The 27,395-nt window shown below is 47.2% G+C and overlaps 1 protein-coding gene across 1 annotated transcript in view; it reads right to left on the bottom strand.

Moving 5' to 3' along the window:
* The window catches only part of FNDC1 (fibronectin type III domain containing 1), a gene marked incomplete at its 5' end in the record, with an annotated part of 74,788 nt that overhangs the window by 44,411 nt on the left and 2,982 nt on the right, over positions 1-27,395 (bottom strand). The window contains 2 exons of the mRNA XM_081997929.1: positions 357-455; positions 2,106-2,315. Of these exons, the coding sequence (XP_081854055.1) occupies positions 357-455; positions 2,106-2,315 (309 nt within the window). The remainder of the gene's footprint in view (positions 1-356; positions 456-2,105; positions 2,316-27,395) is intronic.

Genomic DNA, 27,395 nt, shown 5'->3' with positions numbered 1-27,395 from the left:
TGACAAGAAGGCATACCATTGTGGAGATCCTGGCTTTGAGTGAATCAAGTCTTCTCATGCGGAGAAGGAGGAGATTGTAAAAAACAAAACAAAAAACCCAACAACAGAAACCCAACCAACCATGTTGCAGACTTGTATCATTTTATTATTCCTGCTTGAATTAGAGAATTGTCTGTGCATTAAAGAGCTTGATGGACATCTCCTGCTTGAATTGGAGATGTCCATCAAGCTCTTTAATGCACAGACAAAAACCTAGCAGCTCCAGCACCAAAAGACTTGCAGTCTAAAAATCACAAAGCTATCTCATTGTGTTCAAATGTCTCCATGAATTGACAGCAGATGTGAAAGAAACATACCTGTGACTTTCCTTTTAGTTAAAGATGACCTATAGACAGGTTGGCTCCGTCCCTGGGAGCTCCTTGATGGCAGTGAAACCACATGAACCGATTCAGAGGCTGTACATGAAGGGAAAAACAGAGGCTTTCCTGTAACCCTTTACACTGCAAAAAAAGTCTGTCTTTTCAGGCAGAACTCTGTTTTGTTATTTTCTGAGATGCAAAAGGGGAAACTTCCTTGAAATATAATTTATCTAGATACATAACATCTATGTCAGAAGTCACAATATGCATGCAGTAAGTACAGTAAAGTTAGTATTTTAGAAGCAAATTATTAACATGAAAAGACCATTACAAGAGCCCTATATTCTAGGTTTGAGTTCTTCTCCTGATAATTTGATTATTTAAAAAGCATTTGTTCTCCTTTAAAAAAACATAGTATAAAAGTAACGAAAACAAGAGGTAGATGCTGAAAACCATGTTACATACTATTTCTCATCAAGATTAAGTTCGTTACTGAACTCCCACTAAGTCTATGTACTGCCTGGACAGGCTCTCAATCTGCAGAGCAGTGGTCTGTGCTGAGCTTCAAACGAAGGGGGAGCATCCTCTAGACGTACGTGTCCAACCCCGCCGTCTCGGCACCGACGCCAGAGCTGCCTCTTCGGGAGCGGTGCACGGATAGATAAAAAAGTGAAGGGATACTAGAGATGGGATGGGAAATGAGTGAGAGACTCCTGTTAGCAAAAGATGGAGTAATTGCTAAAGGTGACTGAGGGGTTCTCTCTCTTTGGACAGAGATAAAGACGTGCGTTTAATACAAAAGCCACGAAGCAGAAGGGGAAATAGACATTTGCATTGCAAAGCCAGGAATTCTGGCAGCCACGTGTGATTTTTGGAATCACCACCCACTTTGTAACCCAAGACCAGACCATCTGTGGGACGGGCTCCCAGCCTATGGGAGAGATTTTGCGAGGAAGAAGCCTAACCTCGAGCAAACGCACCCGAATAACAAAAAGCGGCCGGAGCTTGCAGGAAGAGGATCAAAGTGGGGCTCAGGGGTGCAGACCTGGCGCCCGCTCGGGCGAGAGGAGCTCCGGCAGCAGGACAGAGACAGATCGTCCACGACACAGGCAAGTGGCACAAATAGCACAACGGGAAAGGCTCAGCCCCTGGGGAAATAAAACTGTCGCAAACCCCGCGGCTGCCATTAGATGGGAAATCCTTTATATCACGAGTGCAAACCGTCGCAGCACGGCAGGGAGCACAGACGTGGCCGGCCTGACTATCTCAGGAGCCCTTAGTGACCAGGACCTCATGAAGGAACTGGAGAGAACATGGACATCCGAGTGTAACATGGACACATTTAATTAAAGCATTTTTTTTTTCTCCGCTGGCCTGAAATAACATAGGGCCACAAAGTGTAAGAAGAGGATGAGAAACAGTGGATCTAAGAGCAGCCCCACCACACACAAGGAGAATCTGAGCTAAGCCTCTTCTCCCCAGCCCTTCCCTTTGCTATTAATACGAGTAACTCGCACATGGCATCTCTTGAACATGGCGTCAAGTTCTGCTACGCTCCCTGCCCTGGTCATCATATTTTTCTGTTAAGAACGCGTTACAGAACACAATTACAGCGAGCATTTCCATTCATAGGAAGAAGTTATTTTGATGGCTATGACACCACGCGATCTGTGATCACCTAGCAGCCTCGGGGGGTTACAGAAGTGTGCCAGCTCAGCCAGGTGCTACCAGGGAGATCCGACTCACCTAGTTTTCTCGCTTCCTGGTTTTGTCGCTCTTGCAGCAGTGGAGCATAGCTCATCCTTCGGCTGTTCTCGCCATACCCACGGAGGTAACCTTGGGACCTGCTGCGTGGACCCCTGAAGCCTGCTCCGTAAGGTGGCTTCCACCGAAAAGATAACTTGCCATCTGGAGACTGGGCGCGCACTCTCAGAGGTCTGTTTGGCATGTCCTTCTCTTCAAAAAATAAACAAACACACAAACCCCATCACAGTTATTATGAAGCACGTGAACATCGGTTGCAAGCACACCTATTAAATTACATCAGAATAAAGGGCATAATTTTACATTTTTTAAATTTTGCTATAAAATGCAACTGCAGTAACAACAAGTTTTCCAAGTGGGATGTACAATATTCAATGGCGTCTATTCCCAGGCTCTTCAGACGGACCGGTGCAAGACACCGAAACTGAAAACATATCGTAATACCAGACTCCTGCCAGAAACTGGGGATGTCTTGTAGCTTTCCTGTTTAATCTTTTCCTTTTTTTCAAAATCCCCTTTCCCTAGTTCAGGCACACCAGAACATTATATTTTTGGCAAGTGCTAAAGGTCAGTGAAAAATGAAGCACAGAACTGTTTCACTATTTTAAAACTTTTAGAAAGTAATCCACATTAAAAGCAAGTTCTCTTCTCCTAAACCCATCACTAATGGTTCTGCTCTCTGACAGCCTTGTATTTTAACAGGTCTGTTCTGCACATGCTTCAACTCTTGGCTTCCCAAACTCCCATTATATGATCCCTTGAGCATCCAGCACTGTAACAGGTACCTTATGCGAGTCATTTATTTTAACATTTGCTGGCAAGTTAGCAGCGCTCTTTTAAGAAGTGACACCGATGCAAGGATTACTCAAGCAATCGGTTCGCTTGCCCCGAGTGGCATCTCCAGGTTTTGAGGCACTCTCCGTTGCATACGACCTGCACCACGCTACCGCGCAGGCGGCAAGCAGAGCAGCCAGAAACAGCGAGAAGAAGGGTGCTGGCAAGCACCAGCCTGGACGGAGACCTCCCACACCTGCAGCCATTTTCTGCCTCTTATCTTTCACATTTCACACCCAAAGCAGGACTCCCTCAGTCTCTTCTAGCAATGCCATTCCACCGAGAGCAAGGTTGCCAGCACAGAGGTTACACGCTGTATTCAAACCCTCTTACTCGCTGGCTAAGCCAGCTGTTGCAGCCACAGCAATGCCAAGGGAGCAAGAGACTGGGACAGAAGCAGCCACCAGCCACAGCCACCCGGACAGACAGCGAAAGACAAGGCACCAAAGTACCCCCTGTCAGAGCAATAGTGAGATCCTCTTTCCAGCACCAGTCCAGGAGCTCATATGTGTTCCTGACAGCGCTTAAACATATTACTTTAAGTATGTATTGATGCCTGCATATCCTTATACCCACCAAAAGCAGGTCCTTTTCCAATATTTCTGCCCAGTGACAGCTTCTATAACCCAGCTGTTCACTGGGTCTTCACCTGCTGACAAGGTTGCATCTTCTCACACCCTCCCAATAAATGTTCTTCTATTAAATTACCCTTTGGGAGGAACCATAATGACTCCCAAAGCTGTTTGCAGAGCTCCTCTTGAAACCCTGTGAGAAATGCAAGGTTTCGGTGCTGATGAGCATGTAGCGTATGCGGAGAAGAGCACACTCCCAGGGAACCCTGCTCTTCTGCTGAAACACTGGGCAATGGTGCAGCATGGTTAACCTTTCCTTTTCACTTTGCCTACAGAGATAGTTCACCTGTTTAAACACATGTGCTTCAACAGCTTCTCTCTGCTGGCTGCTCCTCACCACTCCAGCAAAACAAAGCAGCTATAAACCCAGACTAATCAGCCAATTAAGCGAGTTTTACACAAGCTTTGTGTTGCCAGAGCAGTGCATACTAGTTGGATCACAGCAGTGGAGCTGGCCCTAAGTGTTTACACAAACAATAAAATGCTTTTTGTTATACAACAAATATGGTTGTTGCCATGAGGGTCCCTGACCGCTTTTCAAGGAACGTTCTCAATCATGCGCTCTGTTAGAAAAAACACCTGCTCTCAGACAGTTTCTTTTTCTTGCTCTCCTGAGAGTTGCTCAAGACAGATTTCAAAAGCCCATTAGTCACTGATCATTTAGGCACACAGCCTTCCTTCATTCACAGCACCACCATGGAGAACTGAGAGAGGGCAAAATTCAAGTTGGAAGGGTCTGCTGGAAGGGTCTTGTCCAACCTCCTGCTCAGACTACCTTCAGCACTGCGTGATGACAGTCCTGATTTTCCCCAGCTGTCTTCAAAATTTCCCTGGATGGAGATTGCACATCCTCCCTGTGGACACGCACCAGCTGCCTAGGGTGAAAACTTTTCCTAGCGTCCCACCCAAACCTCCCAAACAGCAGCTTGTGACTGCTGCCCCACATCACACGTGTCCCCACCAAGAAGTGGCTTCCTTTGCAGCTCCAGATCACGTAGCAGTTGGCTGCTGTGGGATGTCACCCTTCCCTCCTGTCTGCCAGACTGGGCCAGCCCCACTCCCGCAGCCCCTCCTCGTAGCCCATGTGCTGTGGGTAGCCACCCCCTCCCCAGCTCTCAACACCCCTCCTGAGCAGCCCAGCCCTGGCCGGAGGGGAGTGACACCTCCCCTCAACTAGCCACGTTGCCCCGGGCACCTGTGGCTTGCCGGGCCGCAGTGCAAACACACCGCTGGGGTTTCCTCTCAGTGGCCACATACGCCATGGAGCACCGCGAGCCCACGGGCCCGGCGCGGCCGGGAGGGATGCCGCAGCCCATCAGCTCTGCTCCCCCAGTCAAAGCCGCAGCTTCCAACTGGAATTAAGATCAAGAGCTGTAAGGGACAGAGGATACAAAGGGAACCAGCCCAGCCAGAGTGCCATATGGAAAATATTCCATTTAAAACAAATGTGGCTTTAGGCAGAGAAGTTTATCGACCCTAATGCTGAATGCAGGGGAACAGCTGAGATTTTAAAACCAGGGCTTTCTAGGGCTTCGCTTACTTTCCTCATGGTGGCACCACACTTTACTGCCCATTGCTCCTATTTCACTAGTTAGCCCCAGTTTCTATTTATCTTTCCTTGTCACAGTTTGACCGGCATGAATCTGAAGGCATCCAGGATGGTGCTACCAGAGAACGGTTTAAATGGCTTTGCTGGGAAAGGCTGACCCATCAAAAACAGTATTTCTGTGTGAAGTATGTGCCAGGCTTGACAAGAAAGGGATTTCTCATTAAAAACAAAGGGCAGCAGAAGGCACTCGCCCACCCCGCCGCGGCCCACAGCCCGGGAGCCATCAGGAAGCGGAGGAAGGTGAAGCTGGGCTCGCGCCAGCTCGCAGGAGCAGCTGCAGGGCTGCCGTCCCGCCGGGCGCGGGCACCCCACAGGGCCAGCGCTGCCCCGCGCAGGACGCTGCCCACTTCCTGAGCCCCCCATGGGACAGCAAGTCACTGGTCCTGCTGTCACAGCCCCCGCACCTGAGCACCCTCCTGCCCTGGTCTCCTCCTCGCATCTCAGCTCCAGGAAATAGCCTGGATTTCCATGGATTACCCTGGGACTGCGGAGGTTGAGCATCAAGAAAAGCTCACTGTGACCTAAGGACCAGAGTTTGGTCCTGCTGGCCAGTGTTATTCCTCTTCGGGGGGGACGGGGGGGACAAGAACAAAAACATTGTCCTAAACAAGCTACACTCAACAGGGAAAGGTGGGAGGAGGAAGAAATAAATCCCATGCATCATTTAAGTCATTCGGTTCCCAAAGTAGCCCTTTCCTGTGGGGACACTGAACTCCCCAGGAACAATAGTCTTGAACAGCTCACACCTGACAAAAAAATAATAAGATGTCGCTGTCACCACAGGTCAAGCTCTAAGAGGACACAGCCCATCACCTTTTGGCATCACTAGGATCCCATTCACTGCACATCCGGGTGCTGGATGTGAACCTGGAGATGGCAAGATCTGAACCTGCTCAAGAGACTATGCAGTGTCACGCTGGGACAAAGAAAGCAAAACCTCTTGAAAAATCAAGGCATCATTTCAATCCTAGACTAAGGGGGACAAGAATAGGTCCAAGAAAAGAGGCATGGAGAGGAGGAGTTGAAACAGGGGAAAGTGAAAGAACTACTATAATAATATTAAGGGTGACACAGAAATAGGGACACGCATGGAAATCTGATGCAGACCGGGAAGAAACATGCTGAAACTGAGAAAAGGGTAAGAGTGAAGTAGCGTGGGTGGAAATGAGGGAAGGACTAGGCAGAACTGTAGCCACTGGATGCTGGGCTTCATCCATCTTCAACAGGCCAAACTAAATAAACTGGTAAACATCTTCAGACCTCATCTAAAGAGCTACCTGCAGTTAAAATAAAATCAAATCCTTTTCTATGTTGTGGAAAATGAGAAAGAGTCACTCCCTTGTACTTGTACATTACCTACAGCTCCAGAAATTTGTGTATAGTATCTTGGGTCCAAAAATGCAGGGCTGATTAAAGCCTCAGTCAATACTTTCTGCAGTTGAAACGTCCACTAATATTGCCAAAGTTTCTGTGCGTGTCAGGACTGTGGGAGAACATTTTACAAATGATGTAAGCCCAGAGCATGAGATCTAAGATGAGGGTAAAACATCCTCTAAACAACCACACAAGGAGGCAGCTTACACTTGCCAAATCACACAGTGATTCTTCAGAGGGCCTCATCAATTATCTAGCAAAGGAAAACACAAAATAGCTCCGGAAGAAAAGGGAAGTACTGACCCCTAGTAACCAATCTATAACTGTGGGGAAAAATATCGCAAGCAACTCAAACCTATTAAGGTATAAGCGCTAAGAAAAGTAGTTGAAATATGAGGTCACAAAAAGATCAGGCACTTCGATTTACCACAAGTCTAGATACCAAATGTTTGCTTTTGCCTTCTCTAGTCAGCAAAAACTTTTCTGCATTTTCCTTCTATGTGCCATTACTTCAGGACTGGAAAAGTGGACCTACAAAACATGTTCTGCTGCAGAAAGGACACATATTTGGCATAGTTCTATAGTCCATAAACATCTACCAACCTCTCTTTTCACTTCAGTGAGAAGTTTGGGAGTGACCCAGCATATGGGCAAAGTAACAGCTTGAAGAGAGAAGTTGCAGCTGCTTAGAGATAATGAACTCATCAGAACGTGGTCAACTTTCAACTTCATTAGAAAAGGCCAAAAATGCCAGCTGGCAAACAAAATCCTGTCATAGGCAACTTGACCAAAAATCAGTTTCTACACTGCAACAGCAAACTGGTGGGATTTTTTTGCTTATTTCATTTTGTTAGGGGTTTTTTTGGTCTTGTTTTGGTTTTTAATTATGATTTTTATTTTAAAAATCAAGTTCTAAGCATCAAATGAGGCTGACTGACTCTGTACCCTGGATTTGAGACTACTTCTGCTTTACCAGACAAAACAGTATGGAAGATTAAATAAGATGTGCCAAAACTGCTCAGTTCCTTTACCCTCCTCAAAGAGCAGATCCTTGTCTTAAGAAGTCCTTAACTGCTCCCTAAGCACAACTAATTGTCCTCTGAGATAATAACCTTGCACCACTGCCAATTTGCAAGAGCAATCCAGTTTCAGAGCTCAGCAACTCAATTTATGAACACTCTGCAGCTGCCCTCCCCAAACCCATTGCCAGGGCTAGAAAAGTACCCCAGCCAGCTGTGGTTCCTAGATCTCTGAGCTATTTCTTTGGGATATAACACTCCTGTACACCATGCACTCTCGTAAGTGTCCGAGCCCTACCACCATGACGGTATCAGCTGTACTTGTAGAAAAAAATTATAGTGAACAAGTGAATAGAAAAAAAGAGGCACTACATTTTGATTCTTCAGCTGGCAACCCTCAAACTAACTCCATTTCTGAGATAAGACCCTTTGTAAAACATCAACACTCCTAAAACCTATTGCGTTGGCCTCTCCTAAATGCAACTGCTTGAGTGGCAAAGCTCAAGTTCATAGCACACGTGGCAAGCACATCCTAAGGCACCTTTACAATTGTCCTTGTTTGGCAACTCATGAAACCAAGACAGGCATCTGCCCGGGGTGCAGAAAGACTGAGGGACACCAGGCCCTGAGGAGGCAACAGGGAAACCGGAGGGGGAAAGCCCCACATTCAGGTGGCAGTGTTCATGGACCAAGGGCTGTACCACAGCCAGCCCTTTGCCAGGAAAAAGAGTTTATTGTTTTCAAAAATACTTTGCAACATGATCACCCATCTCTTCTTCATGCCCACAACGGGCGCTGTTTTCCACATGGTGCTCTACAGTCTTCCAACAGGTAAATCACTGTCTGCATTGACTTTAAGGTTTGGGACAGTCCCGATACACCGTTTTGTTTTTTCAACTGATTTGAAACAGATTATGAAACAGTGTATTTGAAAAAGGAGAAGGTAGAGCTTTACTAGGAGAGTCAGGTGACTGAAGCTCTGTAGTCCTTTCTGCAACTCAAGGCTTTCAATCCCATTGTTATGCATGAACAGGAAAAGAAAAACAGCATTTTACCATAACTGAGAGGCACAAGGGAAAGAGAACATCCCACCTTTCTCATCCAGCAATCCACACAGGGGCAGCTGCTTTGCTCCTCGCCTGCACATAATCTCACTGTTACCTATCTCCATACAGCTATCCCAAGGCCACATCAGCAGAGAAGTAAAGAAGAAAGCAGACAGACAGAATATCATAGGAAGATACTTGTTTTCCACCCAAAAATCAGTGCACTGTGTCACTTTGGCAAAGTATTACTGGATTATTTTTTTTAAGTTGACAGTTTGAACCAAGCTCCGCTGAGAAAATGGGAGCAATTCCACCAGCTTCAATGACGGCTGGATCGGGGCCATCCCGAGAAGAGTTCGCTCTGCAAAGATATTTCCTGCAGTGGGTGAGCCAGCTCCAACAGTGCTGATGTGGCCCTCTGAACCGCGATGTGCTGACTGCTCTAACTCCAGAAGACTCTGGGCTTGATGATTTACTTCAGACCAGCCGTGGCACAGAGCACAGAACTAGGTCTAGTGGGGCTCTTCGTAGTGTTGCAGCAGTTAACACGTGTAAAAGCACAAGTATACGATCACAGAAAGCAGGACTGAAATGGGAGAACAAATCCAGCCTCAGGCTTACTGGGTGAGGAGGTCCCCTAGCATTTTAAAACACACGGTCAACCTTGTCCCTGTGTGGGCTGATCAACCTTTTTAATGCCACTAATTTACACGCTACGCATCAGATCGCCTCCTGGAAATAAGCCAATCAATTAAAGCAGGGGAGACAAGTGACACATAAATCCTTTGTTTCTCCTAGAAAAAAAAATAGCACTCAGCACATTTCCACACACTCCTGCTTGGCGCAGAAAGCAGGGACTGGAACGGTTTAGTTCCTGCAAAGCACAACGGAAAGTGTGCCATAATTCACCAGGCTCCAGCCAGGAGTTTCGGGCAGGGGACCAGTATCCAACGGTAATGTCTGATTTAAGTAAAGCGATTATTATACGTCTGTAAAGGAGTTACCTGGCAGCTGGAGGACATTCATTAAGTTGACAGCATCAACAGAAGTTTCCAGTGCTTCCTTTGAAGAGCCCTCTGAATGCTAAGTACTGTAGGACTAGGGCATTTTTCAAATTCAAGAACGTATTTCTACACGTTTAATGCATGTATTTTGACTTAAGAACAACCGACAGTGAGTTATTGAAGGCTTCACGTTCTCCCGCTGACATCCTCGCACAGGTTTCCTTCTGCATCAGTGCCCTTTGAAGGCAGCCCACCGAGCCTGGGCTGCCCTCCTCTCTCACATCCGCTGTCTTTGGACACCTCCTGTTTGGGCTTCTCCGGTGACAAAACCACCATGGTGGTAAAAAACCCCAGCAACCCCAAAGGGGCTGTGAGATCACACCACAGGCCATGGTCTGCAAGCGTCCATCCAGGGTGTTGCCCAACACCCGCCTCTTCACTGACTTGGAGGAAAGGTGGTACTGGAGGGGCATCACCTTTGGGGGCTCCATGCGGGGACAGAGCAGGCGAAACCAGCTGGCAAAGGTGCAGCGATGCCCTGGCTGTGGCTGTCCTCACCACCGGGCCAAGCTGGAGGATTAAGAAGCACTTTTGCTACAGGGCCAGAGGGCAAAAGGGCCACAACAAGTTTATTTCAAAATAGTCTCCATTGCAGATCCCCTTCTCACACCCCAGCCCAGGTCATTACCTCCATTCGTCCTTTGCATGGTAAAGAAATCATGTTCAAAGCCAAAACTAGTCTGTGTCCTGCTCTGCAAGCTTCACGGCTCCATTGTCACACACACACACTAAAATGAGATGTTTTCCTCATGGCTCTACATCAGTAAGCTTGGAGGACAAGGCAGAGGACCTGTGAGCAGTATGGCTCTGTGAGACATCATGGCATCTGTAGGGACCCCAGCTTCATCCCTGCCTTTCCTGACAAATCCAAAATGATAGATGTACATACTTTTACTACGATAGTATCTAACAGCAAAAATCGTTCCAAATACTATTCCAGACCATGAAAAAGAGCCTGGTAGCTGGCCCATAAATCATAGCAACAATTTAACGTTTACCCTCGACTGACTTTTTACTTAACTAACCCACCACACGAACAGGCTTCCAGGAGCTCTGCTGCAGAAGTGGTGTGGGGCTGTTCCCTCTAATGCAGATGGAGGACTCGATGCTCCCAGCTCCTCCAGGACAGACTTCAGCACCGCCACGGGGGCAAGACTGCAACTTCAACTTGGAGTTTCCTGAATTTCTATTGTTAAAGGCTTTTTAACCCTAACATTTGTGAAAAACAAGATATACATATAATAATAAAGACATTCTAGTAACATGCATGTGCTTGCAGGCTTAACATTTCCCTATGGATATATATACATGCATAGAAAAAACAGATATATGACTCACAGATGAAATTTAGAACAGACAACACACATTGGAAACATCAAAAAAAGACACCACAAAGAAGTAAACATCAAATGGAGAATATCACGCAAAGCGGTAGTATTCAAGACAAGGATCTGGTGGTTGCAGTTGCTTGCAGATTAACCTAAATAAGGATGCGATGTCATCCCCCAAAAAATCGATATAATGCCGGCTGGATCAGTTGGAAATTATTCTACACTACTGTAAAGTGAAAACTCACTGCTGTAAGAACTATGTCCCATAGTCAGTCACTGTGTTTAAGAAAGATACAGGCCCACTGAGGAAAGTCAAGAGGAGAGTTATAAACACAGTAAGAGACCTAGAAAACATGACCTTGGAGCTAGAATAAAGGAGAAACATCACAGCACCCAGGGACTGAGGCACTATGGGCTGTATCTGCAAAAGTAATGCCAAATGGATGCTGGAGTTCCCATGAGGAGCACTGGCAAAATCTCTGCAGAGGTCACTTCCTATTGAATCCAAGTATTTCTGAGGAGTTACCAGCAGTCGTCTACTCTCTACAACACACTCTATTCCTTAGGTCTTCTAGGCAATGCAATGTATTCAGGAAGTTACAAAAGTATCTTTCCTTTTCAACTGCTTATATTTTGATTCCATATTCTCTACTGACAATGAGTTCGACAGATACCCTATTTGCCATATAAAATCCTAAGTCTTCTCATGAGTTCTAAAAATACAGTTTTCCACTTAAAGAGTTGGTCCTCTCCTTCGTGTTGTACAGGGGTAGCTAAATACAAATTATTTCGTTATCCCCTTTATAATATCTACTATTGCTGACACTAAGCCCCTTCCCTGCTTTTCTTGGCAAGTTTTTGGGAGATTTGTCCCTTTTCCTCCAGAAATTCTCTGCTTAAAGATTAGAGCTTTCCAGGCTTGCTGTATCTCAAGCTGAACTTGATTGTCTCCTGATTAATTACTAGTGCCTCTCCAGCTAGCAGAACCAAGCTGGATCCCAAGGGACAAGCGCAGAAGGTGTCACATTGCTTTTCTATATTATGCCCTACAGGGACCTGGAACTGACCTACAGGCAGTGACAGAGAATTCACTCCTTTCCGTTGATTTATTGGGATTTCCCTGTCTGTCTGTCCTCCCTGAAGACTGTGCCCTTGGGTATCTTGCTCCCAAACACGACGTTGCGCACCTAGCTCTGCTAGTGTATTTATACAGCCAAAAACTTTAAACCGCAAGAAGAAATCAGTGACCGTGTTGCTCACCAGCAGGTATGGGCACTACGCAGGACACTGGCATGAAAGCAACGCAGCACACAGTCACTGCAGCCACGCGTGAGGCTATCTGGTTTGCACGCTCCTCGGCAGGACAACCTCCTCTTTGTCAGTTGCCATGAGGACAGAGCTGCTTTCTAAATCTGCTGCCTTGTAGGTCCGACTGGTTGGCTTTGAACTGCCATCACAGGAGATGGAAAAGCTTCATTTGTATCAGTGCGACTGTCCGGAGCGTATCCCTTGGGACGGGCTTGTCAGCCAAGACACCCAGACAAAACCAACAAGGTACCAAGCTCAGAAATACAGAAACAGCCCACCTCCGGTTACCTGCAGAATGACAACTACAAATGGCATTCGATAATGTCTCGCCAACAGCTGGCGTGACAAGGGGGTAAAAACATGACAGTCGCAGGGGAGAACGGAGACTCAGTAAGTGGTGCTTTGCTGCATGCACAAACCGAGCAACAAAAAATTCACAGAAACAGTTCCTCCAAGTGGGCCCAGAGCAGTAGCAGCAAAAGCCATCTGTTCTGAGCCACACAGCTCCCAGATTCACCACTGTTGTAATTTTTTAAAAAAGTAAATCTTGTATTTTCTATCTTTCCCTTTCCGCGCTCTTCTCAAGAGATGCTGTGGAGAGCTATGCTTTAAGAAAAGCCCCTTTGCTTTATTTTAGGTAATTGTGTCACTACAGCATGTATTTTTCACTTACGATCGTCACCTGGAGACGGACGTTTGTCTCACGAGCACTTAAAAATATCACTCACAACATGCATTTGAATTCTTTGATTCAAGACTTCACCCCAAGCTCTTTGGCGCACTCCCAGCTGAAACCTTGGTAGCACCTTCTGTCTCCAGCTTATTTGGAAACCTACTCCCACTCTGGAGGAAGAGGCATCAAATCATTGCTCCTTCAGGTCCACCGAGATGACAAAAAACCCACCCCGACAGTCCAGAAGAATTGAGCAGGAGTGTTGTGAGCTCTCCTGGCTGCACGGCGCCGGCCCCCGGGGCTCCCTGCTGCCACCCACACAAGGCTCACGGCCCGGGCTCCAAAACACATGGTTTGTATCAGGCCACTGTTTCAGTTCCTGGAGAACTACAGCCTCCTGTTCGACTCAGCAGCCACTTCTGGGAGAATAAAACGTGAAACCCATTCCAGCACCAGGCCTCCTGAGAACTTCCAAGCATAAGGCAGTGAGACGGAGATGCATGGATACAGCATAGACTGTAAAACCAGGTATGGTATGTAGAGCTGTAATCCTTCTATAATAGAATCTTCAATTTTTAACAGAAAATGGAGTGACATTTAGTGAAGAATGTACTTTGTTATGTCATGAAAACTTTAATTACTCTCCACTCCCTAATAAACAAAAAATGGAAAAAGCTGAACATTTGGCAGACCCATTTCATAAGTGTTTTTAAAACCAGCTACTTCAAAAGCAGCACTGGAAAGTGGCTTTTAAACCTGCCACTCGAACTATCCCTTTGTCTAGATACACCTCCTCCACCTGGCTGTCTAATACTAACTCACGTTGGTGTTACTCTGTTTTTCTTGCTAGAACTGCTCTTTCTAATTTTCCTTTGGGATTCTCTTCAATACATCTTTCAAGGCCCTGATATTATTGGCTTGCTTATATTTGAAGTATTTGAAGTTCTTCATCTAGCAAAAACAATTTTACTTCTGGTGTATCGTTCTCTTTGACATGGCTCAAGCGAACAGACCAGAGGTATTGCCAAAACCCCTGATAACATAAGGATTTGTCTTCCGATGCAAGACAGAGCCACAGCTCTGACTCCGGCTGTTCCTCAAGAGTCCAGCAAAGAGTCACAGTGTGAGAGCACAGCTGGATTAGGTGGCACCATCAGCAGAATTAGGCTTACAGCCTTTAAACTTTTGATAACAAATAAATGTCAAATCTACGCTATTTGAGTGAGTTTCAAATGAATATGCAGGTATCCTTTTAATCTTTGTTTATTGACTTCGAGTCTAACCTTTTGAGGCTTAAAAATGGAAGGGGGTAAGGAGGGACTGGACCTCTGTGGTACTCCAGGTTTGACCCAAATCTCCCTGGATTCAGTGGGAACCTGTCCTTTATCATGCCTGTCACTGGAAATTTGGTTTGCAAGAAGGGACTCACTGATTTAACAGAAAAACATTATATAGAAAAGCTAACCTATTTCTTTTATACCATCCATATGACAAAGAGGAATAGCACGAGCTGTCAATGGGCCTGATAAAGCCATTGATCCCAACTGATTCCTCCACACACATCCCTTCGGTCCCTCATCCTCAGGAAGGAGGGAATATTAGCACTTCTCCAAGATGCACCTGAGGTTTCCCAGTGCTGACACTGCACCTCTCTGCAGTACTCTGGCTGTCCCAGCTGTCAGCTCCCGTGACGCTCAGACCCTTCCTAACAGGCAAGAAACTCACATTCCTTGGCTTTGGTGGATCTTCAATTGCAGAAATAGCACAGGTATCTACTTCCAACATCTTAAGCCCTGTTTCCGAGATAAATCAGAGCCTAAGGGTGCTCTAGCTGGTGAAGTCTGAATTCAATCTGACTGCAATCACAAACATGACAAAAGCACAGGATAAAGTTAACCAGGCTTGTTTTCCTCTAGATAACCCTTGTATAGGCTGTTCTCTAGCCCTAATCAGAAGTTCAGTGATGGGAAGGAAACCTACCTGTGCAAATTAGAACGTGAACCCACACCGAGCAACTCATGCCATGGCAAGACATTGTCTGGAACAGAATGCACCCCTTCAAAGCTTGTGTCTTCCCACGCTGTGTATTTGTACCTCCAATTTGTTCTTGTTTTCATATTTGCATTCTTTATTTACTCAAAAGTGAGGCCACTTCTGTGTTTCTGACAGTCTAAAATGAAGCATACAGTACCTCAAAACCATGTCAGGAAAGTAAAGAGCAAACATAACATTGCCGCAAAGCTAGCAGACGTACAATTTTGGTTAGTCTCCCCTTTAAAACCAGGGTCATCTGACTCATAATGCTTTTTTATGCATAGTCTGCTTTCACATCAGGCATGGAAAACACACCGTCCATTGAAGAGAAGAGATGGGCACCACAGTAAGAGAAATCCACCGCACAGTGCTGAATACTTGGAAGCCACGTCTCTCCCGGACACCCGCGCACCACCCTTACGCACTTCTCAGAGGCGCCTCGGCAAGGCCTGGGGCCCTTAATGGCGCTGGCCCCGGATGCACACTTCAACCGACGTTAAAGCAGCCCGTTGGTATCACAAGAGGTAACGCTCTCCTTGGTGGAGAGACGGTGGCTTTAAGCCCACGTCACACTGCTCCCTCTGAGCGCAGGGGAAGAAGGCAGGAGAAGAAATGACCCCCGGAGACACTCCCTGCTGCCGCCGGGTCCCCCCAGGCGACTCCACAGCTCCTCGGGGCAGACCCAAGGGCACACAGGCGGGAACGCATCTGCCTGCACGGGCAGCATCCGTCCATCGCTGGTGCCCAGGGCGAAGCCATGGGTTTCAACGGGCCCTTCCGCCGCGAGCTCCTGGAAAGCAGGGCTCCCTTTGCTCTCCGCTGCCCCAGCCTCCTGCTCGTCCCACACACAGTTCAAAGGCTGTCAGGGGCATGGGGCTACTGGGAGTGCCCCTTGGAGCCCAGGTGGGATTTTGGCTGCGCAGCCCGTGACGAGCACCCTCGTTCTCCTCTAACAATTTGGCAATTTTGTCCACGACAACAGCAGAAGGTGGCACAAAAATAACACAAAGCTTGCACCAGGATGGATATTAACCCTCTGGTAAAATATACTGACTCCCATGCTGAAAGCTGCCACTTCTGAACCACAATCTCTGCGTGAGTTTCTACGAGAACAAATTGACCCCTGGTACATACGCACATGGTAAAATCCACCATGGCAGTAGGAAGAAACGACATCATCTGCTAGCACCGCTCCATTTATCTGAAATTTCTCATGGTTTCATGAAAACATGGTTTAAGACAAAAAATTTGCTCAAACTGACTTAATCCCAGTGGCTTTCTCATATTCTGTGAAGCTGCCACCGAACGAAAGCTTTCTTTAGAGATTTCCGCATATGCAGAGCTTTCTTCAAGTTGAAGATGAAACTGGTACTTCTCCACCCACAGCTGATGCCCACACAGGTATGGTTAGACGGGAAGGGCCACCCGGCTGTGCAGGATCACAAGCCCACGGATGCCCTTCTCTCCAGCGCTGACACCAGCGTGGAGCTTGCAAGGTAGTAAAAAAGAGAGAGTACAGTTTCCAGGCTGTCACGCATTCCCCCGGCACCTGAGCTGGCCTTGAAGCGGGCTGGCGGAGGACACGAGCCAGTGCCAGAGCATGCGCTCCCGTGAGCCGGCATCCGTCCTGCGCCCCACGGGCACGGCCGTAGATCTCCCGGGAGGAAAACATGCCTACTAAAATTGCACTGCTCATTAGGAGGCTAACCGAGCCGTGGCAGCATCTTTATGCCGTGCACCTGGATTACTTCTTATGAACCTAAGTCCTCGCTCCAGTGCCCTGCTTTTACATTAGTGCAATCTCGTTAAAATCAGTGGCACGTTACAGAGGCAGTCAAGTGAAGAATGAGGCCCTGCATCTTTCAAAGGCTAAAGAAAACATTGTGAGTAATAATCCTGATGGAAGATATGGACTAGGCGTATGGAGGATCACAGCTGGAAGCACAGTTCTCTATCCGTACTGGCTTGCGCTCCAACCTCATCAAGCATTGGTTACCCACATCCATAAAGCTTAGTCTGTATTATTCACTTCATATGCTTAGTTTCATTTAATGAAATACTCCTAGTCAAACACCTAATTTCCTTCCAAACCTTGCTCAGCTCATGGCAGATCCTCAAAGCAGGAGACGAATGCTAACCTTCTCTGTATCGGTTTGGGGTGCCGGGTTGTGGGGAGGAACTGACAGCTCTCAGCCACCTTCATCCTTACAACCCCACTCTGCAGGGCCTCTGAAATGCCATTCATCTTGGGCACTTTAACACCCTCCAAATGGACTACATCAGCCATTTGTGGAAACAATGACAAGTGACACACAATGACACTCATGGCTTCAACTGTTGTTTAAGTACCTAAACTGGGATTTTCACTCACACACACACACAAAAGGCAGCGAGACTTGAGACTTTGACTCTGAAGCAAAAATTAGCTTTGGATCCAAAGCATTGGCTATGTGGATGGTGTGGTCTGCTTTTGGTTCATTCCTTCATGCATATCACAGACTTCATCAAATCATCCTCCTTAAGGGCTCTGGATTATTTGTATGTGGAGGGGTTGGTTTACACCTCTCCAAAATCACCTCAATATATCTAAACCTGTTCCCTTCTCCTGTAAAGTAGCACAGATTTTGTAATCTACCGGAGATTCACATGTTTATGTAAAATCTTTCCATTCCATCTCTAGTTGAAGTACACGTTCAACTTTCCATTAGAAACTGCCAAAAATGCTTCAGACTCGCAAAGTCAGAGAGTAGGAATTCAACCTTGTTCATGCATTGAAGGAAAAAAAAGTTAAAACTCTCAATTTTTATTTCACATTGCAAACCTTTCATTAATCAGAAAAGTTTGAGTTTCCCAAGGTACAGGTTTGGTAAGAACAAAACACTGGCTCAACGCTAGTCTCTGCTCTTTCATTAGCAGCTCTCAGAGATTAAGTTTCTTCACAGGGATTGGAAAAAATACATTCTAAAATAACACAGTCTTCGCTTCTTCCTCTTCACAAAAAATACAAATACAAAACACTAAAACATTATTTACCTACCTGTAATATAAAACTGTTCACAATTCATGTCTTGAAATAACACCAGCCCTGACTCTTCTAAATAACTTTATTCCACATTATTTATTGTAAAAGATCTTCCAAAAAGTACATACATAGCTTTGTACCCTGGAAGGGGAAGCTGGCGGCACACATTCCAAGTCTCCCAAAGTGCAAAATTCATAGCTACTAAATTAAATGCATGCCAAGAAAACAGCCAGAATAATATTATCACTATCCTTGGGAGCTCTGCCCTAGGTTGGGCTCAGATATGAAATGGATAGGCACAGATCTTCATTACCGATAAACGACCTTCTTATTTCATTTCACTTTCAGAAAGAAAATCTCTGCAGTCATATTCAGGGCAGTGTCTTCATGCAAAGCCCCAGGCTGTATTATACATTACTCTATAACTAGTCCTATCATAGCTGAGCAGACATGACTGAGGCAAACGGCAGCAGCCACTTGCAGTCACCACATCAATTTACACATCATGGTCTGCCAACTATTAGCTGGGATGGTCAGCAAAGATTTTACCCAATTAACACCCTTGAAAAGCAGCTGAACATGTTGAAAAGATGCACTCACAGCTCTGCAGGTTTGTAAAAGAGGATCCATGCCATCTTCCTTGGTTCAGCCTAGGCATATCTAGAACTGAAAATAAAAATATCTGCAAAGCAACTGATGGTTTGACCTCCAATGTTGAGGTGCAATATTTGTGGCTTCTCCCCACGCAGTGCAGAGCACCCTCACCGGTGGGATACACAGCAAGAGGGACATCTGGGGAAGAAAACCAACCCTTCAACTCAACAAAGCCTCTGCAAAAAATCAGGAGAGCAAGTCTCAGAAAGGACCATGCTAGACTTCCAGAGTCTTTAACACACCATAGCTAGCAGCCTGCCAGAGCCATACCTTACCAACATGCACAGACTCCCATTTTGTGTTACTAATGTATCCTCATATGAATATCCGAAGTGGGAGGTTTGAATATCCAAAGTGGGAAATATGGAAGGAGGGGAGGAGTGAAAGGATGTACTGATACAGTACAGTCTCTGACTCCTTGTAGGTGACCCTCTGGCACTGAGCTGACATCGGTGCAGTTCAGAGGCAATGAAGTTTTCAAATACCAGAACACCCATTCGGCATTGCCCACTTTGCCTGTGAGCTCTGAACATCCCGTCAACCAACACTGGCCAGTCCCTCTAATAAGCTCCTGCTGAAAATCAACTCTTGTTTCTATGAGAGTAACATCTACAACTATCACAGGGCTTCAACTAGATCTGCATGGCACGCAAGGAGACGTTGCTCAACGGAGTTATGGGCAGCCTAGATCTGGACATTCTGCATGGCCAACACTGGTGAAGCAGCCCTGCAGTGACAGCAGAGACAAAACCCTAGCTTGGACCCCTCAAACCAAAGCTGGCCGCTACTAGCAAGGCAAAGAAATTTGCACTACTTTACAAGTAGCTTAAGCAACTTGCCACCGTCTTCTGAGTTGGCCATCTGCTATTGTTCAGAAGCACAAACATTTTGTTAAAGCAGCAAAGCTTCCTGAAACACAGCAATTTTCCTCCATACAAAGGCTCCAAATTACTCAACAGCTCCTGCAGACATTTCAAACTTTCACTATTTGCTTTCTCAGTCTTTACAGGGACTGCTTGTAACCATAATATTTTTTTTAAATATATGTATATTTATATAGCACAAGCAGCTTAAAATATATATTTGCAAGAGGCCTCTCTTGCTGCAAAAGCCAAATGGCTCCTAATTGCCAAAAGTCTTGCAAACCCTATGGCTAATTTTATGGAGGCTCTTATGTTTGGATTCATAGGGTCTGTTTCTACCACACTTCTTGCAATTATTAGCAGGTTGTTCTTCAAGACTCTGGTCTTAAGAAAAAACTTGCTTCTCCCCAAGGAAAGCAGCAGGTAGAATGGTGGGAACATGCTGAAAATAACCCCCCTCTCTTCAGGCACACCACCTTCTTTCGGAAACATCCATACCAACTCATCAGCTACTCTGATGCTTACCCACAGCAGACCCTGAGGTCCATCAGTTATCTAAGGTCTCGCTTCAGCTCTCTCCACTGGGCTGGCATCCCTCCTTTCTCCCTGCTGGTGTTAGAAAAAAACCACTCGTTTTCTCTTGTATTTCCTTTGCTCTCCCCTCCACTGACACATGCAGTGATGGTTGCTTCCCTCCATTCCCAAAGGGGAGCACGGAAACCATCCTCTCCCACACGCACTCCCAGTACAGTGCTGTGCGGACACTGCCATGCTCACACCAACCTTCCTGTGTAGCTACGACTGCCCTGTGCTGGCACAGCGCGGGACAGCTGGCCTGTCGCCACTGCAAGGAAAGACTTAAGCCAATACAAAGCCATTTCTCTTTTCACTTTACTAAAGTGATGGTCTGAAATCTATTTCCACCCCTCTGAGATTTTGCACTCATTCTCAGCACCACGTCACATCATCAGATGCAGGTTTCCAGCCCGACCTGCACAGCGTGGTACCAAACACTAGCAGAACCCCACAATGTCTTGTACCACTCATCATAGAATCATGGAATCATAGAACAATTTGGGCTGGAAGGGACCTTTCAAGGCCATCTAGTCCAACACCCCTGCAATGAGCAGGGACAGCTTCAACTAGACCAGGTTGCTCAGAGCCCCGTCCAGCCTGACCTGGAATGTTTCCAGGGATGGGGCATCTACCACCTCTCTGGGCAACCTGTGCCAGGGTCTCACCACCCTCAGTGTGAAACATTTCTTCCTTATACCTAGTTGAAATCTGCTCTCTATTAGTTAAAAACCATCACCCCCTGTCCTATTGCAACAGGCCCTGCTAAAAAGTCTGTCCCCGTCTTTCTTGTAAGCCCCTTTAAGTACTGGCAGGCTGCAATAAGGTCTCCCCGGAGCCTTCTCTTCTCCAGGCTGAACAACCCCAACTCTCTCAGCCTGTCCTCACAGGACAGCTGTTCCACCCCTCTGATCATTTTGGTGGCCTCCTCTGGACCCTCTCCAACAGGTCCATGTCTTTCCTGTGCTGAGGGCTCCAGAGCTGGACGCAGGACTCCTGAGAGTAATCCCTCCCCGAGAGTAATTTAAACAGCAGTTTTTGCAGAGGAAAGCCAGTGCGTTTGGGGAGGTGTCTGGCCCTCGGCAATTGGCACTTCCACGGGCATGGCACGTCCTGCGCTGGGGGCTGACCTGCTGCGAGGGCAGCTGAGGAGCACGTATGGTCTGAGACATCTCGTGGCAATACGCAGGTATTACCTTGCACTCCGCGACTGAAGCCCAGCAGCTCTGATCCTGACTGGGAAGGGCTTTCGTGAAGGGTGCCCATGGAGCAGTCCCCTGACACCGATGTAAGTACGCCCGCCAGACCTGGGAGGACCAGCTTGATTTACGGTAGCCATAAAGTGTGATGAACAGGAACTCAGCGCTCTGGCACAGCAATCACCACATTGCAAACAAAAAAGTACATTAATATACATATCTAAGAAAAAAATTTGGCTCGCTAATATTGCTGTTTAAGGGTTAGACTTTCTAGATTTTCAATATGGTAGCTGTGCCATCACAGAGGAGCTGTGTTTCTGTTTTATTTCATTTTCTGTTGGGTTTGTTTTCTTTGGAAGACAGCAATTTCTTCTGTGTCTGCAAGCACCAGACACTTCAAGGTGTGGATGCCATTGGTGGGTCATTGTGGTAGGAAAAGATATTCAGGTCTTTATAGCCACGCACTCAGAGGCTCTGCATACATACACCTTTGGGCCTGAGACTCAGGAGAAGGGCTCCAGCATCACTGAAGCTGCTCTAAGCACCTACAACATAGCAAGCGTCTGGACTGATAGCAAATCATTTCACTCACAAAGCTAAGGACACAGGAATCAACAAAAAGCAGGAACTGAAAATCACTTTCTAAACAGTCCCAAGTAGACTCTGAAGTTTACTGACTGGAACAAATGGAAAGCTGGGCTACTCTAAATTTTCAGGCCCTCCAAGCCTTTGCTCACAGTCTCAGTCACCAGAGAAATGTGTCCTGATCATCAAACTGAATTTATCCTCAAGCACCTCTCTGTGGTACAGCTGGATTAACACCCCCAGGTGGGAGAGGCAGACACCAAGCCACATCAGTCTGCAGGCTCCATCCAGCAGGATAATACACATATATGTCCTTCAGTTACGTCCAGCGGTTTCAGGGAGTACCACCACACATGGCAGGTAAGCACGTGTGTAAGCGTGTCGCAAATCACAGCCCAATACACAATAGACAAGAGGGGGTCTACAGCAGGGACAGCATCAAAACCTGTGTCTTGAGTCCCAGAGGGGAATCCGAGTGCCTGCACCCCTCTCCTCCTCAGGGGTCAGTCAGCTCGCTGCTTTGCAGGGGTGCCACGTGTGAGGACAGCACAAAAGCAGCTGTCTCTTACTGAGGTTTGATAAAACCCTGAGGAGATATTACTGAGCATCTCACAAATTATTTCAGTCGCAACTTCTTGTTTGGAAAGTTTCAAGTAGAAGAGAACAGCGGCTTAGGTTGGGCAGTCCTCCGGTACCACAGCGTGGAAAAAGCATTCAACTCATTTTTAAAACAGGGCCAAGAAAGGTGAGGTGTCACTTTTTTAAGTTTTTCTTGGACCTATGAAAGAAACCAGGTCTTGTAACCCCCAGCCCACCTTCCCAGTAATAAGACCTCGGACACTTACCAAGTACATACATGAAAAATACAAGCAACCTGCAATCAAGGCCAAAATCTCAGTCCGGTCAAGCCAGATGGAGCCTTTCCATCACCGCCATTCGCTTTTAAATTGTTTGTAATACATGTACTTTGGGAAAGCAGAAATGTCAAACCGACAGCCCAGGAGGAGAGGAGCCGCTGCGAAGCTCAGCTGACACAGACAGTAAAGGCTACGGGGACGTAACCCAGAGCACCCACTCGGAAAAAGTGCGGCAAGCCTTCTGCCAAGTCCCCCTCCACGCCGCTCCAGCCTCTCCGTGCCTGAGCTGCGGGGCTATCTGCCAAGTATCCGACGCTAAAGACCACACAATTACGTCACCAAGCTCGGCATGGCTTCAAAAGGTGGTGAGAGGGAAAGGCACTCAGATCACGCGAAAGCGCAGCTCAGTTGCTCATGCAGGGCTGGATGCTGATGCCCAAAGGTATTTCAGCGGCGCTGCCGCGTGAAGCACAACACTACCCACCAGCCAAACCAGCACCTAAACCCAGCCCTCCATCCACCTGGCCGCAGCCTGCATTCTGAGGTGCTCTCAGAGCCGGCCCAAGCACCTCAGCAAAACTAAAACGCTGGTTTCCCGAGGCTGGAAACACGACGCTACGTCTCAGGCTGCCGGAGGGGCGGCAGGGGCGGCACGGGGTGCTGCTCCCACGCGCCCCTCCCTCGGCAGCGGGAGCATCCGGGGGCTCTGCGGGGGCTGGCCAGGCGGGTGGCGGGGCTCGGGCTGGGCGTCGTTGGTCGCCAGCCATGGCAGCATGGTTTGCCAGTCACATCTGCTGCCTTCTGTTGTAGGAGTTTTAAGATAAACTCCGCAGTTGTTGCCTGTTACCAGCTAAACCCCTTCTCACTCCGTACACCCTTCCAAGGACGCCACTCTGAGAGGAGGGATAAAGCACTTCATTACAGAATACCACAACAAATTATGTTGACTATTCAATTTCTCTTATTTTTGTCTTCTTTTTAGAGACAAGGAAAAACTAACATTCCAGCTCCAGCAGCTCTGTACTTTTTCCCAAAAAGTTTCAGCCAAAATATTGCAGCCAACTATACAGTAAACATGACAAAAAATAAACATTTGAAGAGTTGCCTCTTATTTTACAGCAGATGTATATATCGAGAACGACCGACTCCTCCAGTGGAAAAATAATCAGTTTAACGCCAGAAGAATACAACAGTCAGAAAGATTTGCTGGAACGAGGACCGTTGTGAGATGCTCGAGAGGACTTGATGACTAAGTAATAGTGAAATAGCTGCGCTGGAACAATGAAATATGAACACACTCCACAGTCCTCAAAGGGTAATTTGCCTTGTTTAATGAAGAGCTGATTTGATGATCAAGTTACTCACTGAAGGGGGGTGATTTAAAACGCACACTTTTCCAGACCGCTTTCTAAAACGTACATCATTAAATCTGGATGCACCTTTTAGGTTTTCTTCCCAGGTGAGAAGAAGCTTGGACTGACTTCCTTTCAACAGGATTTCAGTATTTTGTCTGATGTAACTAACAATATTCTCTTCGTTTAGGAAAAGCTCTCTGTTCAGAGCACACAATTTCTACGTGGCTTGGGTCTTTCTTCCACCTTCCCTTGCTTCTCCACTCCTTGGGGCTGTTTGCTTTAAATATAGACCAACTCTAGCAAATGCAACACCTCCACTGAAATGGAGCCACACACAGAGGCCGATTTTGGAGGCACTGAAGCGCGGTCAGCGCTTACCGCAGCGCGGGGGTGCGACACAGCCAGGCTAAGCACCCGGGCCCGGCACGCAGGAAGAGGTCCCGCATCCCACGGCGCAGATGTGATTTACGAAGAGCTAACGCGGGCCGGGGGTTACAAGTTCGATGAGAGCGATGTACGGTGAATGCTGCTTGGGAGACTAATGATGTGACCTACACAGATTTTAACCGTCCTGTAAATGCTGTGAACAGTACAAAGCATGCTGAAGCTTGAATACGCGTTTTGCAGAAACTCTGAGGGGCAGAGGAGGAGAAGAGAAAACCTAACGTTACATCCCAAAGAGCAGTCCCGGGGAACTGGGGAGGAGGAATCGGCATCTGCAGAGCTATGGGGGTCAGAAACCCAGAAGCCGCACGCCTTTGTCCTTGCAGGAGGAAGGAGGAGGACGGAGCTCAGCAGCCCACACAGGTCTTGCTGGGGACCAGAGACACATGAGCTGTCAGCAGAACCTCCCATCTCCCCAGGCAAGACAAGACCACGCAATGAAGGAGACACCATGTAAACACTGTTTGATGTTGCCCTTGTTAACTCTGCTACCAGTCTAGTAGTTAAGCACTCAACCCTGTGGTCCACCTTAGAAAAAACTCCTTTTCATTACAAGCTTGTCTAAAGTTTAAAGGGAAGCAGGGAAACCTGACACTTTCCAGGTGCTTGTGCGTCCCCAGAGGAAATGAATCCAACTACGGAGGTGCTGCAGGCAAACGCTGCTCTGCCTGCAAGTAAGAATAAATGCGAGAGCTGGGACCAGAGTGGCAGGAGTCCATCTAGCCAAGTACAGGGTCAGTGCAAAATCCCCTTGCTGGTCTAAATGTCTCTTTGGTAAGAGGCAGGCAGTGGAGATGCAAGCTAAGCCATACCGTCCCTCTAAATCCCTAGACATCCAGGGTGTGGAGGAAAGCTTAGAAACGTGTGTCCTGAGACTCAGAGAACAGACAGCAATGCAAAAGATCTCAGCAGTTCTTGTTTTTTAAATCTTGTGCTTTCTAAGCCACTGTCTTGATCTTGGCAGTGCTTATTTTGGCACTTCAGTCTGTGAACATTCAACACAGACTGCAGGTTTTGCAGCCAATAGCGCAGCAGAATAAGTGTTGGTATAACACATATAAGAAAATGTAAACGTGATTTCAAAGGCTTTATAGTGGGTCACGCGTAGTGAAGGATCTTCCAGACGACCTCCCATTTCTTCAAGACACCCATTACTCCTCTATTGCCCTGAAAATGTAAGCCAGACCACTCCTCAGAGGCTATGGTGTCAGTGCAAACACAGCCAAAATGCAAGTTCTCAGCCCACATGGAAGCAAAATACTTGAGCTCTTCATGAGCCAGAGGGAAAGGATCTCCCCAGCTTCAAGATCTGCTGCTCCCCTCGGGATTTCGCTGCCACACAACCCGGCGGTTCATCCCTCTCTCCCGCGCTGGGCAGGGACACGAGCTGCAGAGGTGAAGCGATCTCTCATCTTGGGGAATAATGAAAACATTCACAGTTCCCGGCAACTAAAATTTCAACCACACTCAAAGGAACAAAAGCAATCCTGCACTGCAACACACCAGCGAAATCGTTGCTGCTTCAGGGGCTGTAAACCAGAAAAGAGCAGTGGCGATTTGGGAGGGGAGAAAAGCAGAACAGGGAGCGCTGGTACCCGCCTGAGCGATGGGCGCAGCATCTGCAGGGCTGGGCCTGCCCTCCGGAGCACAGTACGCCTGCAGCTTCGGGGAGAAAACAGCCGCATGGAGCTTCCCGAGAGGAAGACACATCAATGTCTAGGCCATTCCCTCTTGAGAAGGGACTGCTTCACCTGCTAGTGGGTCAGCAGCCGGCGGGAGGCACAGCCGAACGGCCATGCTCCCTCTTCCCCCTCCGCAGAAGTCACACACGCAACAAGCCGTAAATGTTCCCGGGATACACAAGTGCACCTGGTTATGAACAGCTTGCTGGGGCAGGTGAGGGGGGAGTTAAGGATTTATGAAGATAGGTAACTCAAGTTAAACAAGATAAGCGGATCCTGACACTTCAAAAGTAGGACAAAAAAAAAAAAAAAAAAAGGTGCTGGTTTGGCTGCAAGTTTTTGAATACTTGGGATCACACCCGGGCTACCAAACACTAGGCTCACTCTAGAGGTCTTTGGTCAGGAAAAGGTTCCAGTCCCTGTTATACCTGAGCTGCAGTAGTGTAAATTTAAGAGACGCAATGCCTGCCAGCACATCCCAACGCTACCTTAGCCATACGCCTGAACACTTCCCCAGTGATGGAGAGAGCTGGATGACACAGTGACACAGCTGCCAGCTGGAGAAACCACGGATCCCAGAAAAGCACCAGAAATGAAGCCTAGTGAAAGTAACTGCTTTGCTTCATTGATCTGAAGATGATGGACAGATCATGCAGATGGCTACAGACAACTTGCAGCAGACATGAAGTCCAACCTCAGTTATCTTGAGACTCAGAAGCCACATTTACCATTTCAGTGTCCTGCATGAGAAATGTCAATGTCACTCGAGCACTGAACGTGCCTGAGGAGGGAGCTATATTTTTGGGGCATACGAATGCTCACTCAATGCACTGGATCATACAGACAAGATCCCATTCCCTCTCCAGGCAGACAGAAAGCATGCCATGTCTTTATTTTGCTCCATGATCTACTCGGCGCTCCTCTATTTCCTGTCCGTATAGCTCAGCTTCTTAACCACATGTCCAGCCAACCTCAGTCCATGCACTGTCTGAAGAGCTGGAACTACAGACTTGGACAGCACAAGAGCTTTCATACCTCTGACACACCCAGAGGCTGGTACAGAGCTATACAGTTAAGACCATTACAGCATTGTCCTAAATAACTGAGAAGATGA

The sequence above is a fragment of the Phaethon aethereus genome, assembly GCF_964289735.1.
Source record: "Phaethon aethereus genome assembly, chromosome: 3".
Lineage (NCBI taxonomy): Eukaryota > Metazoa > Chordata > Aves > Phaethontiformes > Phaethontidae > Phaethon > Phaethon aethereus.
This window is presented reverse-complemented; position numbering and strand designations above follow the sequence as displayed.